Source organism: Equus quagga, chromosome 15 (genome assembly GCF_021613505.1).
Source record: "Equus quagga isolate Etosha38 chromosome 15, UCLA_HA_Equagga_1.0, whole genome shotgun sequence".
Classification (NCBI taxonomy): Eukaryota; Metazoa; Chordata; class Mammalia; order Perissodactyla; family Equidae; genus Equus; species Equus quagga.
Window position 1 is genome coordinate 86,136,920 of NC_060281.1, and position 17,267 is coordinate 86,154,186.

General features: G+C 41.1%; 1 protein-coding gene across 5 annotated transcripts in view; it reads left to right on the forward strand.

Annotated features, from left to right (window-relative positions):
• NF2 (NF2, moesin-ezrin-radixin like (MERLIN) tumor suppressor) overlaps positions 1 to 17,267 on the forward strand; it is a 76,293-nt gene that overhangs the window by 22,772 nt on the left and 36,254 nt on the right. For all 5 annotated transcript variants that reach the window (XR_006885276.1, XR_006885278.1, XR_006885277.1 and 2 more), the window contains exons 2-6: positions 3,443 to 3,568; positions 5,495 to 5,617; positions 7,677 to 7,760; positions 15,670 to 15,738; positions 16,595 to 16,677. Coding sequence is in view for 2 of the 5 variants with exons in the window: in XM_046639452.1 (XP_046495408.1) it covers positions 3,443 to 3,568; positions 5,495 to 5,617; positions 7,677 to 7,760; positions 15,670 to 15,738; positions 16,595 to 16,677 (485 nt within the window). In the remaining 3 variants the exon portion in view is untranslated. The remainder of the gene's footprint in view (positions 1 to 3,442; positions 3,569 to 5,494; positions 5,618 to 7,676; positions 7,761 to 15,669; positions 15,739 to 16,594; positions 16,678 to 17,267) is intronic.

The following is a 17,267-nucleotide window of genomic DNA, read 5'->3' on the forward strand; positions in this document are numbered from 1 at the left end:
AGAAACGCGAGTGTCCCTCTTGGTTCTTTCTCCTCCAGTCCCCACTGGCATTCAGGCACCAGTTCTGTGAGTCTGCCTCCTTTCCATTTCTCAGGCTGTCTTCTCTCCCTCCCACTGCCTTCATTAAGGCAGGAGTTGGCCTCCTTTCTGTCCTTCTTGATTCTAGTCTCCCTGCCTCCAACCCATTCTCCATCCTATTGTCAGAGCACATTCTAGAATGCAGATCGGATTCCATCACTCCTCTGCCCAAGAGTCTTCACAGACTCCATGGCGACCCACCTGGCCCGCATCACGCTCCCTTCCCACCAAGCCCCCTCCTAATTTCAGGCTGTGTTTCAGCTCTACCAGATGACTTGCAATTCCCTGTAGATATCATGATTTCTTTTTCAGACTTATTTCCTTCTCTTCTTCGTCTAACTCTCACTTGTTCTCTAAAGAGTTTTCTGACCAGGGTCCTTGCTTGAGTGTCCTGCGGGGACCATGCTTCTGCCATTTTGTATCCTCAGTGTCTCACATTGCTTGGCACATAGGATGTGCTCTGTAATGCTTGTTGAAAGAATAAATGAGAGGTAGCAGAGCCTTTAATTCACATTGAACTGTGAACAAGCAATATCTGACTCTTCTAAGAGTGGTTTTGTTTCAGGGTGGGAGAAGAGTGTTAAGACACTGGTCACTTGCTGGAAAAGGTGGCTGGGGAGTGCTAGTGGAGAGCAAGACAAAGGAACCCTACAGAGCAGGAAAAGAGATGCTAGAGGACCGGGGGTGTGGGGGTGTGGGGGGGTGTGGGTGTGTGTGGGGGTTACCTACCTTAGATCACCATGAAAAAGGCCAGTGTTGGCTTTAGCAGGCTGCCAAAGAATCTGCGACTCAGTTTCCTTCTTTGAACAAAAAGGGGATGGGTGTACAGTAGGTAAATTACTCACCCATATTTCCAACTCTGACACTATGATGTTGGAGTCAGAGTTAAAAATCTCAGTAGGGCATTCTGAATCGGTGTGAGGATTTTTCCCGCTCTCCTCTCTTTATTGCAAGTTCTGTAAGAACAAAGACATTGTCTCTTTGCATTCAATAAAGATAATTTTGCATTTTAAAAACAAAGAAGTAGAAAGGAATTTAGGGAAATTGCACTTATATGATGTTTGAGAATTTAAACTCCCGAATCAGGAGATTCACTCATTCTCTTCACAGCTTTCGCATACGTGCACTGCACATCCCACTTGCAGACGGCCCCATCGTGCCAAAGCACAGCCCAGCCGTGGCCGTGAGTTATGGCAGATTGGGAATCGTTACCTTGATCTTCTTGGCCCTTGGGTGTTTAACTTCTCCAAGTTAGTGTCTGTTCTTTAGTGTTACATTATCTTGTAGCAAGGTAGTCATTTATAATTTATATACTATGTACTGGCTTAAAATAGAGACAAGAGGATAATCAGCATCCTGAAGCTTCTAGTTTTCCAAAACAACATTTCTTTAGTGAAGTCTGCCTGTAGGAATTAAAACCTGCTGTGAATTAAAAAACCGTTTGTCCTATTGTCGGACTGGGAAATGGGGGTGCCAACAAGCATTGTTAAGTCTTACAAAAGTGGAAGGAGATCTTCTTTTAAAATAAAACTTGTCATTTTATTTTATCCTACTCAAAGTAATCTCTTTTTTTTTCGAAGATTTTTTTTTTTTCCTTTTTCTCCCCAAAGCCCCCCAGTACATAGTTGTATATTCTTCGTTGTGGGTCCTTCTAGTTGTGGCATGCGGGATGCCTCCTCAGCGTGGTTTGATGAGCAGTGCCATGTCCGCCCCCAGGATTCGAACCAACGAAAAGGGCCGCCTGCAGCGGAGCGTGCAAACTTAACTACTCGGCCACGGGGCCAGCCCCTCAAAGTAATTTCTAACGACCTCAACCTTTGTAGTGTTCCCGGGGCCCCACTAAAGTCACAGAGAGGGATGGGACAGAGGTAGAAGGACATCTAGGAGAAGCAGCCCCAGTGAAGACAAAGCCATTCCGTATCCCAACCACTTGTCTGCTGCGGTTTTGGTGTCCTTCCATCTAGGCGGCTGCTTTGCAATTTGACTTTGACTGTAAACACGGAGAAGGGATGGGCTTTCCTGTTGAGCACCTTGTAGAGAACACACTGTTCATTCACGTATATTAAAAATAGAAGGCCTACTTGAAAAATCCCCTGTAGAATCAGCTTTTAGCAAAAGCCAATCAGATATTAGAGATCTAACTTATTTTTTCCTTCTGGCTTTTATAACAAGTCTCTGAACCCTACATTTTTTTCCTTTCCTTTCATTATGCATCTGCAGCGTACCAGGACATTGGGTGGAGATTTCTAACGAGGGCAGGAGAAAGACAGATGCTTCTGCGCTCGAGTGGTCTTGCTCTTCCAGTGTCAGGCAACTTTGTATTTGAATCTCAAGATTATTCTTATTATGATCATCATCTCTGTGATGTGTCTCATCTCACGTGCACATTAACTGTACCCAGGTGTACATTTGAATGTCCACCTGAGAGTTGAAGGCTATTGGGGTGGGGGGCGAGCACCGGCTAAGGGGTAGTATGGGAACATCCTGGGTGATTTAACTTGAAAACCACAAGGTGGCAACATTTACTAAGCTGCTGGGCATTTTTTTCCCCTATTAAGATGTTGAACTTGCTTTTCCAGCTATAAGACTGAATAGGTGAAAGAAGGATTTAGCAGCCATTGATTCGGGTCCTTTTGGAAGTGAGGCTGTAGGATAAGCACACTGCAGTGTATTGGTGTCTGTTTATCTCCTGGGTTTAGATACCTAGAGTTTGAAATTGCTCCTCGTAACTGTGGGACTGTGGGCGGGTCACCTCCCCTTTGGCCTCAGTTATGCATTGTGATAGGAGAGACCTGTGATTGTGCTGAGTGGTCTCTAATTGTTCTTTTTCTTCATGATTTATGACTTTGGTTACAATTTCCTCCCCTATGTTGCTGTTTAAAAAAACTTCTGGTAAAACCAGTCTTTAAATTTAAAAAAGCTCTAGCCTTTTTTTCAAAGGACAGGGTCATGATTTTTTTTAAAAAAATCAATGACAAAATCTCAAGAAAATTAATGTCCCTGGAAGCTAGCCATGGCCCTAGGTTAACTCAAGAGGCTAGACTCTCCTAAATGAGGATGCTTATTTACCAACTTTCCTAAATTAGCAGCTTTGGGGATATTAAGATCTGTAAGGAACTGTCCAAGGGAGGTATTGTGCATACTTTGTAGTGATTAAGCCATTAAGCTCTAATTGGTATTTTCCCGCTCCTGGTTTTGTGTAGGATGCTTTAAAATTGTTTAGGAATTCTGTGCTCATCAGCCATCTTAGTGTCATTCCCATCTTTCGGAATCCGGGAGTATGGAACCCAGAGAAAAGGTTTTTGTGCCAGTAGATTATGACCTTTGCTCACAATGCCTTTCGCTGTTGGTTTTTATGTTGCAGATGAAGTGGAAAGGGAAGGACTTATTTGATTTGGTGTGCCGGACCCTAGGGCTTCGGGAAACCTGGTTCTTTGGACTGCAGTACACAATCAAGGACACCGTGGCCTGGCTCAAAATGGACAAAAAGGTTGGGCTGGAACTAGATGAAACCAGTGGACTGATGTGTGCTCTGCTTTTTCCCTGAGCATGTGCCTAGCTTATTTACTCTTTATGAGGCATTATAGGTGCATAGTAGAGAACGGGGCAAGTCCTGAAGCGAGTCATGCAGAAAGCAGGTCCTGGAGGTGCCACAGGCCTTCTACTCCTGTCAGGCTCTCCTAGGCAAGCAGGTCCAAGCAGGATTGAACTGTGCCATCCCTGGCTTCTTTACTCATTGTCACCAGGCTGATTGCTTCTGGCTTTATGCTGTTTAGTTTATTGAACCACTAGTCGGGCTTTGTGAATAAAAATTACTATTATATTATCCTTTTTTTTCAATTTATGTCTTTGAAAGATTTTCTTGAGGCTCATGTTCTTTAGGGAATTTTTTAAACATCTTTTTGAGAAACACCATGGCCCAACTCAATTTAATCATTAATGTGATCTAAGGAATAAAGAGTGCCCTGGTCCCCGTGGTGAAGGAAGAGTGTCCATTTTGTCCCTCTGATTTTCTGGGGCTTCTGAGCATGGCGGATAAGTCTGGGCTCCCAGCAGTTCTCATGGATATTGCCTAGGAAAGCTACCTGCTGCTTGGGTTCCCATGTGCACACAGGATATCATTACCTGTTTACCTGCCTACCTAACCATGAAGATGTTGGAGAGCAGGGCCATGTGCTTTTGTCAGTAATTCCTAAAAGACCTCTGAATCTCAAAGTAAGTCAATATCTAATTCTTTTCCCAAATAATTCCCCCTGCAGTTACCTAGCTGATTTTATTTTCTAACTACAGGGCATGATAAACAGTGAAAGCCTCCCATCTTTTTACCAGTTTGACTCTAAACTCAAGTGTTCAAATTATGTTTATATACGTGCTCAGTAATCTGAATCTTCATGTTGGAATCCCCGATAGTTAGAAATTTCATATGGTAATTCCCAATGATCATGAAGATCAAACTGCCACTGTGTACCAGTGTCAGCAGGATTGTCCTAGATCAGGTTTATTTTGAATCTCTTAGGCACTGCCACCTGGAATTTTGCCAGGATGATGGAGAGTTATATATCAAAGACTACAAAACATTCTGTATCTTTTTGTGAATCTCAGCAAAGTAAATTTTAAATCATACCTGAGTGTTGGCTAAATGGATATTAGATTGGGGGCATCAGGAACCATGGAACCTGCTGCTCAAAGGAAATATACTATGACACATGTTAGTGGAGCCTTGTAGCCTGTCACATGGCATGTTTATGTCCTGAAATGAAATTCATTCTGGAGAGCAGATGGTTCAGCTTTTTAGTGGGTGGATGAAATAGTTAGAAGATTAAAGGCAGTGTGGTTTACTGACTATGCTCAAGTATTTTGTGGGGCATCTCTAGAGGTTCCTTGAAACAAAGGGTTGCCACGATGGACACGTTTCACTTCTTTCTCAGTTAATGTTTAGATGATTTCACAAAGATCCAGTTCATCATCTCTAAGCTCCATTCTAATATGGACCTAAATGTTTGGGGCAGTAAGAAAAAAGAATAAAGGCAGATTCCACTACTTCAGAAAATTAAAAGGCCTTCAGCCTACCATAAAGGATAGCACCCAAGACCTTTGAGTTATAAATTTCTAGTTTTGAACTATCTCTGTATGTAGCCTTGAGAACATTTGTGCCCTAGTAATCTTAAAACTCCACTCACCCCTTGAGGATATTGATTAATTGGGTTCAGAAACGCCATGTGAACTAAGTATTACTTCTTGTTATAGATGGCCCTGTGAATGCTTCAAACTGTACAATTACAACCTTTGGGAGGTGGGATGAATTTAGAGGGGAAAAATATTTATACAAGTTCCTGCACAAGGTTCTTTGATGGTGGCATGAGAGAAAGAGGTGCCAATAATAGAGTTGCTTGTCTTTTGCTCTGCAATTCTGCAGGTGCTGGATCATGATGTTTCAAAGGAAGAGCCAGTCACCTTTCACTTCCTGGCCAAATTTTATCCTGAGAATGCCGAGGAGGAGCTGGTTCAGGAGATCACACAACATTTATTCTTCTTGCAGGTACACCAGTCCATGCTACCCCTCCTAATTCTGAGAAATCTCACCAGGCATGGTTGCAGAGGCAGCCTGGATGAACCCCTTGGAGTTAACCACAAGTGCCTTCACGTTGCAAAAATGTTTCACCTCTGGAAAGTCAGTCCCTTTGGTTTTGTAATGGAAAGACTCTTCAGGGTGGAACTATACTTGAGCAATGAGAATTGGTATCAGATGAATTTGCAAAAGTATGATGGTGAAAGAATAGATACAAGTAACTTGCAATCTCTTTGAAGATGGATCTTGTTTTCTTCTCACTAACTTAAAAATACTCAATAGTTGTAAAGGAAGTCTAGAGAGAGAGTCTCACAAAGAGTAGTTCTTCCAGAAATTCAAAATCTTTTCTCTCTAAGACAGAACTTCATAACTCAAGTGACGCTTGGTTAATCCCACGCTTGTGGAACTTTACACATTGTGCTTCTTTGTCTGTAATTGTCTGATTTCTCCCTTACTCCCTCATTAGATTGTAAGCCCCTTAAAGGCAAGGCTCATTGAGTGCACAGTAGGCATGCCATAAGTAATTGCTCAACCGAACTGAAGAAATTAGGAGATCCATAATTATAGGTTAAAAGACAGCTAGTTGACCATCTCGGGGCACAGTGAGGCGGGGGTTAGTGTGAGGATGAAAACTCTGTCAGTTTTGCTTGTGTTCTCACTGCTGGATCAGAGTGCTTCCCCAGTTTCAAGGTTAGTTACAGGGATTGGTGTTGGAGCTGCTTGTGTGACTAAAGGTGCCCGCTGTCAGTAACAGAAAAGATTGCAGCAGGGGTGTTAATGACATGATTCCCCAGAAGTAGATGTATGGTCTGTCACGTAGTTCTCCTATCGTTAGTTTGACCCTTAGATTATTGCATTCAGTAAACATTAAGTCAAATGTAATAAAACCCCCCAAATAATGTCTTTTACAGAGAAAGTTTGCAAAAAAAAGTGTGAGTATACACACATACACACATACACACATACATACATACGTACGTACGTACATACGTACATATATACATATACATACTTTCCCAAGCCTTACATTTTCTGGCCAAAGGGAAGCCCTTTCAGTTTTTCTGTAGTGTGGCTTTTTTTTTCCTTTGAAAAGAAACCAAGGGGTTAGGAAGTTGCCCTGCTTCGAATGAAACCATTTGATTTCCTAGGCCCAAGAATGACCTAGCATTATAGAGATGGCTTTCTTGGAAGCACTTGGAAGCAGTGCCCATCCTTCATGTGACTTTGGCTTAATTTTCCCTCATACTGAAATATTGGAGTGTTTTCATGGCTGAGCAAGGCAAAATTTACTACTTTTCTGAATCTGGTGACTGTTGACATCTGTGAAAAGAGTTGGCTTTCCTGCTGTGTTTATTTCAGCATGCTCCCACTTCACGAGGCTCTCGTGCCTCTATGTCTGGAATGTCACATGCAGCACCATTCTAAGAAATTAAATGCAGTGATACGTTAATTCAACATTATGGCTTGAGAATTATATTTCCTGGACCTCACATGTACTTAAAAGTTTAATCGATCAAACTTTATTGCTTCCTTTTTCCTTAGAGCAAGCATATTGAAAGTAATGGGTTTTTTCTACAGTCATAACTCAGTGGCCTTGCTGACTTTTGTCTTGTGTTAAGACTTTAAAGTAGACTCCATTTCCTCTAGTGCTGCGTGTGCTCAGCAGGGGCCGAGGCTGCAGTCACCACCAGAGCTGCTCCTGACACTTCTTCAGTTCACAGCTCTCCTCTGTCACAGCCCAGATGTCAGTCTCTGTTTTAACCATGAAGATTGTTTTTCCTCTTCAGCATTTGATCACGAACAGAAGAGATAAGGGTTTTTTATGCGTAGTCATCTTACCAGTAACTTCTCAATGCCTGAATTCCCAACCTGTCTGCAACAGTAAAAAAATTGTACCCTTTGTCAGAAAATGATTAACAGGCTGGTTTGGCAGCCCTCATTAGAACACCCTGCAGCCATCTGCTCTGACCGGCCTGCATAGCTCACTTCTACGCACACAGTATCATGTCTCCCTTGTTGCCCCTTTCAGGTAAAGAAGCAGATTTTAGATGAAAAGATCTACTGCCCTCCCGAGGCTTCTGTGCTCCTGGCTTCCTATGCCGTCCAGGCCAAGGTAGGCTCAAAGAAGAAAAGTGCATTCTTCCTGGGCATTAAATGCATGTCATGGGATCACTCCAGTCGTCTCTTTCTTTGGATTTTCCAGGATGCTGAGAGACTTTCCCCAGAAATTGAAACGTTATGGAACTTGTGGACTGGGGGAACCACTGTCACTGTCCCAGATTCTGTATAATCTTGTTAGAATATGTGTGTATAAATGATAAGTGTACAGCTTGATGAATTTTCTGTGTAATCTCATTGTGCGCATCTGGTTAATTACATTCACTGGGCCAACCCCTCTTTTCATTAACCAGGAAGAATGAACTGATGGTCTTCAGTATTGGCCATACATGGCCTTTGGGTCAGAAAGCCCCAGCCCTTATTCCAAACTCATCTTCTGAGGACCAGCAATCCGGCGTGTGGGGACTATGCCACACCCTAGAGAATGCCCTGCTTCCTCCGCCCCACATGGGTGTGCTAGCTGTGCTGGTGGCTGGGCACTGCAGGCTCTTTGGTCTAGTGAGCCCAGGTGAGCTGTCTGGCGATCTGACAGTCGCTCAGAGAGAAATCACTGTGGATTGGCAGTGGTGGAAAGGGATACCACTGATCTTGTGTTTTTGTCCTTTCTGTTTTTATAAGACCAACTATAGGGTCAGCCCAGTGCTTCGTGTCCCTCAGATATCCCACTTCAATCACATACTCCTTCTCTTGGTCCCTCTGCTTCCTCCCTTTCAACTACAGCATAAGATGTCCCCAGAATTGGGACACCTTCATTACTTCAGTGATTTTTCATAATCTTTTCAGTTGTTATTTTCCTTTTTAGTTAGGGATGTCCATAAAGCCATTTCTCTGTAGTGTTATAAAAATTAATAAGACACTCCTACTTTTTTGAGTAGCATAATGCAATTTCAGATCAAAGCCAGGAAGTAACTGGCCTATCATTTAGAGAGGAAAAAAAGTCTGTTCATGCTGGTCAGACGAACAGAAGCACCAGAATCCATTTAATCGTTTGATCACTTGTCTAATATTTGCTGAGTATTCTTCACCAGGCCTGAGGAGGGGGTTGTTGACTCTGTCACAGATACAGACACTGAAGTGAGTATCTGCTCTCAGTGATTTGCCCAAGGTCATCTAGACAATCTTGGGTAAAGCTAAGGGCACAATTCATGGCTTTGGGATTGCATTTTGTGCCTCCTCTCTTCCACCACCCAGGAAAATGAGTAATTGACAAAACAGAAAATGGGCCTTGATTCAGCAAAAACATATGCTTCCTTTTATGCTTTGATTAAGAATATTAATAACAGGAAAAATGTGTCCTTTCAATCAGTATCGCCCTGACAGTGATGAAGCAGTCATTGTCGCTTTCATTAAATCTGAGCACTTCCTGGCCCAGAACCGAGTTGCTTTTTCACATGCTTTCTCCCCAGCTGAGAGAAGACCCAGCCTCTCAAGGACACTACCTCTCTTTGAAGGGCTTCAGTCTCAAAGGCTCCATTTTCTTTGCATGGATTTTGGGCCATAAATTCAAAGGCCACTTGCGGAAAAAAAGAACTTTTCAGGGAACAGGCAGATGTTTGCTTAAACAGATTTCACTGTAGGAAAGCCCTACTAATTTGGATCCTACTAATTTAGAGATGAAAGTGATTCACAGACAGCATATGTGGTTCATATGGAGGAGGATGTTCTAACTGTTTTTTCCGGTGTTAATTTTCAGGATCTTACAAATAAAGGTAATCTACGGCTTCAAGCCTGCATTTGGGAAACTAAAGATTATTATAACATGCTTCTACTGTCTAGGTTAATATTAAAAGGATATCTCTGATTACGGTATTGATAAGCTCTTACATGTCTGTAGTGTTTTACCGTTTTGCAAAGCATATGAGTATTTTGTGCAATGCTCAGTGTAGTCTTTTTCGTAAGCCAAGGCTTGAGAGTATGATGCCTGTTTTGTGGATGCAGAATTTAAGGCTCAGAAAGGATTAATAATTTGTCTCTGGTCACAATACTTTATGTTAATTCTTTTATGGAATTTGTAGCTACCTCTTGATGAACAGGACTTGAAGCAGAACAAACTAGAGGTTGGAACGGGGATGAGAACCTGGGGTCTGGGCGCCTAACCCAGCTCTTTGCTCTTGCCCCTCACTGTCCAGTGCCTGAGGGAGACCTCTGGGTAGCCCGCACAGCCTTTCACTAAATTCCAGATTCATTTCTATGGTCGCATTAATCCAAACTTTTCAGTAAATCATACCAGTTCCTCCCATCATATTCAGTCTGTATTCTTCCACAACCTTTCTAAAAAAGAAAGGAACTTTAGAAGTGTGGAGGGGAAAGCAAATTGAGCTTATTAACACATGGAATGTAATTATGCACAAATGTATTCATTGCAGTATTTCAGCTGTTCGAATGATATAGACACAGTTAATTCCAAAGCATAAAGAAACAATTACCCTCAAAGTATAAATACAAATATTAATCACATGGTTCAGTTAACAAGAACCATATTTCTTGGTTGGAGTTTGAGTAATGTTTGGATCAAAAGTATGAGCTGGGTTTTTTTGTCCAGTCACATGACACACCAAACCATCTTGCAATATTTTAAGCCACCTGTTGGATTTTATATTGACAATTTGGTGTTTGAAATGTATTCTTATTAAAATTGACTTTGGGAGAGAATGGTGTGTAATTTAGCAGTCTTGCAGTGCTGGCCTGCAGATTCCTAGTGTTCTGAGAGAGAAAGGAATGGTGGGAGAGAGAAGCTTAGTGTTTCTTAGTACTCTTTGATGCAAATTAGGGACAGAGTGCCAAAAGGCAGTTCAGTTAAGAAGTTGCATATATGTAAAGTATATGTAGAGAGTGGCAAGAATTGAGGCTGAAGAGGTTTGCAGGGGGCCAGATCATAAAGAGTCTTAACTTTATGCTGTGGGTGATATCAGAGCCCAGGAAGGGTTTGTGTTTTATACAGTTCCTTTTATGGCTGTGTAAAGGACAGTTTGGAGTCAGACAAGTTTGGAAATGGGGAGACCTATTAGAAGGCTGCATTGGTCATCCTAGTGAGAGACTGAGGCCTGCACCTCAGGCAATGGTCAGTTGGATGGGAAGAGACTGAATTAAAAATATCCAGGAGGTAAAAGTTGATATAAATGGTGCTATACTCTGCATATCCCCCCACTTTTTTTTTTGCTTATCCTTTTACAAATTGACATTTTTTCCCAGTCAACATCAGTTTTGAGATGTATCATGTTGTATGTGTAGCTGTAGTTCATTGATTCTTACTGCTGTATGGTAGCCATTGATGAATAAACCTAATGTATCCACCCCCTTCTGGGAGAGAGAGAGATGTTTAGTTTCTATTTTTTCCCTCTTACAAACAGTGCTTTACTGAAAATTCATTTATGTGATTCTTTGTGTACTTTTTCCCTTTAGGGTAGATTTCTAGAAGTAGAATTGCAGATATGTCCCTGAATATAAAGAACACTTAGGTTTATAAGAAAAAGACAGAAAAATGGTGCAAAGAGTACGATCAACAGGCACTTTGTAGAAGAGAAAACGAGAATGGTCAGTAAATATAAAAAGAGTCTCAATCTCATTAGGAATCAAGAAAAAGAAAAATTAGGAGCCTGCCCTGTGGCCAAGTGCTTAAGTTTGCATGCTCCACTTCGGTGGCCCAGGGTTTCGCTGGTTCGGATCCTGGGCATGGACATGGCACGGCTTGTCAGGCCGTGTTGAGTTGGCACCCCACATGCCACAACTAGAAGGACCCACAACTAAAATATACAACTATGTACTGGGGGGATTTGGGGAGAAAAAGCAGGGGGAAAAAAAGAAGATTAGCAACAGTTGTTAGTGCAGGTGCCAATCTTTAAGAAGGAAAAAAAGAAAAAAATTATAGCAACAATAAGGTAACATTTCAAAACCAAAAGATTGACAAGGGTTAGTGAATCGGATAGGAGTATTGTTTGAACTCATTTACTTGCTGGAAGGGACCGTGAGTGGGCATAACCTCTGGGGGAGCGATGGGTGTGGCAGGGGCCAGTCAGATGAGGAGACACACACTCCTGAGTCCCCAAAATTCCACTTCTGAGTGGCTGCTCCAGAGGAACCCCGGCACAACACACCCTTTTTACTAAAAACTGTGAGACCCACCTTGTTTTTTTAAACTCCTGAACAGTATTTTATAGAAAGGAGAAACTGTGGATTATGTAAATATCTCTTTATTGGTAGATATTTAGGTTTGTTTTTCTTTCTGTTATTTTTCTATTATTTAAATGGTTACAGTGCACATCCTTGAATATGCCTGTTTGGGCATATATGAACAATATATCTCTATGATAGATACCAAGAAATGGCATAAATGGGTTGAAGGATAAGAACATTTAAAATTTAAATAATGCTATGTGAAAGAAGCCAGACACAAAAGGCCGCATATTGTGTGATTCTATTTATATGAAATGTCCAGAATAGGCAAATCCATAGAGACAGAAAGTAGATTTAGTGGTTGCTAGGGGATGGAAGGAGGAGGAAATTAGGAGTTACTGCTAATGGGTATGGGATTTCTTTTTGGAATGATGGAAATGTTCTAGAATTAGATAGTGATATACTAAAGTATACTTAGTATACTAAAATCACTGAGTTGTACGTTTAAAATGTACAGTTTTAACAATGTACAATTAACAAATGTACAAATTAATGTTTAAAATGTAAAATTTTATGTATGTGTGTATTGTATGTGTGTAAATTTTATATCAATAAAAAAATTCAATAGATATGGCCAGATTGCCCTCTAAAAGTGTCATCCTAATTTAACTTCTAAGAACAGTGTGTAAGAATACCTTTTTTTCCACATCGTCATCAATAGTGGATGCCATCAGTCTTTTAAATTTTTGCTAATCTGACAAAAATAGATTTTTAAGAGGCTTCATTTCCTTGATTACCATTGGGGCTGAGCATCTTTTCTTAGATTTACTGGCCATTTGTATTTTTCCTCTGGGAATCAAGTGTTTATGGCTTGCACATTTACTACTGTGTTGTTTATCTTTCTAATTGATTTGTAGGAGTTCCATATGTTATGGGTATTAACCTTTTATCTTGTTTTTTACATGTCAGACTTGTCGATCTTTTTCTTTTTATGTTTTGAGTGACTTTTAGAATAGCTTCACCAACCATTGTTATATACATGTTCTATATTTTGTTCTGGTATTTTTATGGATTTTCATTCATAGGTTTAAGTATTTAATCCATCTGGAATTTAGTGACTGGTGTGTGGTAGGGATCTAACTATTTATTCTATATATGTATTGATCAAATCTTTATGTTTTGCAAAATCCTGTTCAGAGCATTTAGGCAGAGGAAAGTACTTAATATCCAGAAGAAGCCTCTGTTTAACCTAAGAATTGACTCCTAAGAGTTTTTTAAGCAGTGAATTACCTTCCTGAAATTAAATTCAATTTGTTTATATCAGGGGTAGATCCAGGTTTTGTGGGGCCTGAAGTCTATGTAACTTAGGGGGTTCTCTTTAGTGCAAGAATACCAAACGATGAATATAAAATTGGGTCCAGGCCCATGCAGGTGCAGACACCCAGGCTTCATTAGCTTCACAGTAAATTCACTCCCAGTTATATTATCAGGTTGCTTCTGTACATAAAAGGATGCGAACAGCCATGTCCATGTATGGAGTGATGTGACTTTCTCTTATATTCACCAACTCCCGCAATTTAAGGATTTTCTTCTTTTGTTTTTTAAAGAGACATTTAAGAGCAGACACATACATCAAGGTGGCTTTTATGTTGTAAGTGGAGTTAGTCCAGTGGAGAAGTCCTTTCAGCAGGGTCTTTGCTGCCTCTGCAGTGCTCAGATGTAACATATTTGATCAGTGGAGTAGCTGGGAGCTCAGTATGATAATGTGGATCGTTAATTTTGCAAGCCTTTGGAACCTGAATTTACAGCTTTAACTTTGCATATCTGCTTACCTTTGCATTGGAGTTTGGTCAGCACTGTTGAGAGGTTTGCAAATGCAACTAACAAGGCTTTGTTTAGCATCCTACCCCTTCCAAAATCAGAGAGGCAAACAGTGACCAGCGTCATTATAAATAATGCAGAGGGTAACAACTAATACCTGACATTCAGTGTGAACCAGGCTCTATGCAAAATGCTTACCTGGATTGTCTGACTTCGTCCTTATTACCCGCTACGGGGTAGGCACTATTGTGATGCTTGCTTTCCAGATGAGGAAGCTGAGTTTTAGAGAGAGGCTGCTTTGCTCAAGGCCTCAGAGGATACTCCAGAGCCCCCCACCCCTTTAGAAATCCTCTAAGACCAATGCTGTCATTTGACAAATCAGGAAACAACAGACTCGGAGACATGACACATCTTGAGTTTTTATCTTTTGACATCAGGTTGTATTGAGTGCTATGTGTCAAGCATAGTTTTTAAAATTTTATAGGTATTATTTCATTTAATCCCCACAAGAGGCCTGTAAGATAAATAGTGTTATCATCTGCATTTTACAGATGAGAAAACAGACAAAAATTTCCAAGGTGACAGATAATAAGTGAAAGAGCTGGGGCTGAACCTTAAGCAGCTGGCCTCCAGAGCCGGGCTCCTCTGTGCTCTGCAGCTGCCTCCCAAGAGAGCACCATTACAGCTCAGTCCAGCTACTGCCTCGTTGCATCCCCCGGCCTTTCAGAGGTCAAGAGAAACCAGGCTCCTTCAAGTTAGACAGGGTTACAAAAATTGTGGCATATTTTAAATGTTTAAATTTGATGAATTCTTTTAACGCTCAAAAAAACAGCGCAATGTAATTCTGCTACCCACAAGATAATTATGAGGTTCATAAAAAATGTTAATTTATGGGGCAGGGTGGTGTGGGAATGAGGCATGATGTAAAGTTGATGGCGAACATCTTTCCATCCCATGAGTGTCTGTTGGAAAACACAACAGAAATCTAGCTTGAGGCTCTTTGTGAATGAGAAGGTAGGCTATGTACTGACCCGATTTGGCGGTACGTAGAGCCAGCAGCCTTGTGCCTGACCTTTTCTTTTGTTTTTTCAATGTGCATGGCTAAAAGGATAAATGTTTATAGAAGATTATACTGAAATACCGAGCTTTGTTGTTTTTGATCAAAAGAAAAGCCCCCGGATCCTGATTGACAAGAGACAGGCTTTGATTTCATGTTCTATATGTTTCATGATTAGTTTCTTTTAAAAACAGTCCCTCATTTTTGATTATTTCCTGGTGAGACTTACGTTTTCTAGGAAAGAAAAGGATATTGCTTCTTAAGTCAGAAAGAAATTTCCAAGTTACTGTTCCTGAATGAACACTTTAAAATGCAGGGCCCGTTTCTGGTCCCACCAGTGACTTGCTCTGCAGCTTTAGGGAAATCAGTTAACTTTTTGCTTGTTTCTTTGTCTGTACAATAGGAATAACAGTGTTGGCATCAGATTTTTCCACAGCATTTTTTAGAGCCTTGAATGAAAGGTATTAAAAATATTATCTGCATTATTCCCAGCTCCCACCTAGCAGTTAGCTCCAATTACCAGCCACTTAGAAGCATTTGTAGGTAAGACTCTTATCACATGTTGCTAATCACAACTTTCACGGTTGTGTTTTGTAGTTTCATTTCAAAAGCTAATGTTTTGATAGTGACTGCTTTCTTTGAGAGTTAAAAAATTCTGCCACATTTCTATACAGATGTCACATTCTTAGCACATCACCCACCCATCACCTACAGGATTATGTAACTCTGTTCATCGATATAATCAGCTTTGTATTTTCATCCAAGGATAACAAACTAGCAAGGTTGAAATCTTGACTTGTCATCAGAATTGAATTGCTCCCCGGAGCTGGGAGGGAATGAGACTGAATCGAGCCGTTCAGAAATGGCAGTTGTCTTTAGAATCTCAATTGCCTGGTCTCTCTTCTCCTTTCAGTACGGTGATTACGACCCCTCTGTTCACAAGCGGGGATTTTTGGCCCAAGAGGAACTGCTTCCAAAAAGGGTAAGAAATAAAATTCTCTGTTTGGGAAGACATAGCAGATATATAGTCTACAAGAAAGCTAACTGAAGGACCTGAAGGAATATTGGAAATACACGGCAAGAACATTTTTATAAATATTTTGTAACCAATCTTGAATGAAAAGTGTGGAATCTCTGTTAAGAGAATTAAAATGCAAAAGTTCGTGGAATCAGTTTGGGGTTGCCAGCACTAGCATGGCTTGTCCATTGTTGTTTCTGAAAGGTGGGTGAGCTGCACTGATTCCCAGGGAGGAGCGTGGAGCAGCACGTGTTCAGGCTGGGGAATTGAGCTGTTTGCAGCTATGAGGGGTGGATAGAGGAGATCGGTTGGGGGTGGGTATTGTAGTTTTTAATCCTTGGTGTTGTTCATCTTGTTCATTAGCCGCAGAAGCAGGCCCTCCCTCCCTTTTCCTGCTTCTTATTTTATAGCTCCACTCATCTGTCATGTGTAATAAAGTCCTGCTCCTCACCTTTCCCTGACTTTCCCTGCTCCTTTGATGGCTCCTGTGCAGGCAAAGGCAGCAGCACGCACAGCCTGCCTCAGCTGCGTGGCCCAAGATTAGTGAACACTGCTCCTGACTGAGCCCCTCCTCTGGATGTACAGCCCAGGAAAGAGGGGCCGCTGTCAGGCAAGGGGTACACCTGGGTCTGAGTAGTGGTTCAGCTTTCCGAGTTGTGACTCAGATTGAATGATGTTTGTTTACACACCCATCTCTGTATGTGGCTTTTTAAAAATAGCTTTGCTGTTTTGTAAAAATGATGCATAATTATAAAAATGGAAAACGGTACCAAAACTTTCTTTGTCTATGGGTTTTTTATTTTGCTCTATTTTTTGGTAGGTAATAAATCTATATCAAATGACTCCAGAAATGTGGGAGGAGAGAATTACAGCCTGGTACGCAGAGCACCGAGGCCGAGCCAGGTGAGGCTGCTTCATAATCGGTTTACATTTCTTGATGTATTTTTTTCTTTTTCTTTTTTTAAGATTTTATTTTTCCTTTTTCTCCCCAAAGCCCCTAGTACATAGTTGTGTATTTTTAGTTGTGGGTCCTTCTAGTTGTGGCATTTGGGATGCCGCCTCAGCTTGGCTTGATGAGCAGTGCCATGTCCGTGCCCGGAATTCGAACTGGTGAAACCTTGGGTCGCCAAAGTGGAGCGCTCGAACTTAACCGCTCGACCACTCATAATTGTATGAGTAGTTCTAAGGGTAGATTCCTTAGAAGAGTTGCTGAATGAAAGGATCTGATCATTTTGCATTTTGACAGGTGAAAATTTGTATTAAGTATTAATTAGCATTTCCCTGATCATTTTAGGAATTGATCTTTTCATCAGCCTTGAAAATTTTTTTCTCTTCTTTAAGTCAACTTCTTATCACATGCTTATTTTTTTTTAACTTTTAAAAATTTTTAACATATATACCAAAAAGTGGACAAGTCATAAGTATACTTACTGCTGGATAAATTATCACAAAGTGAAAACACCGTGTAACACGAGGTGACAAAATATCACATG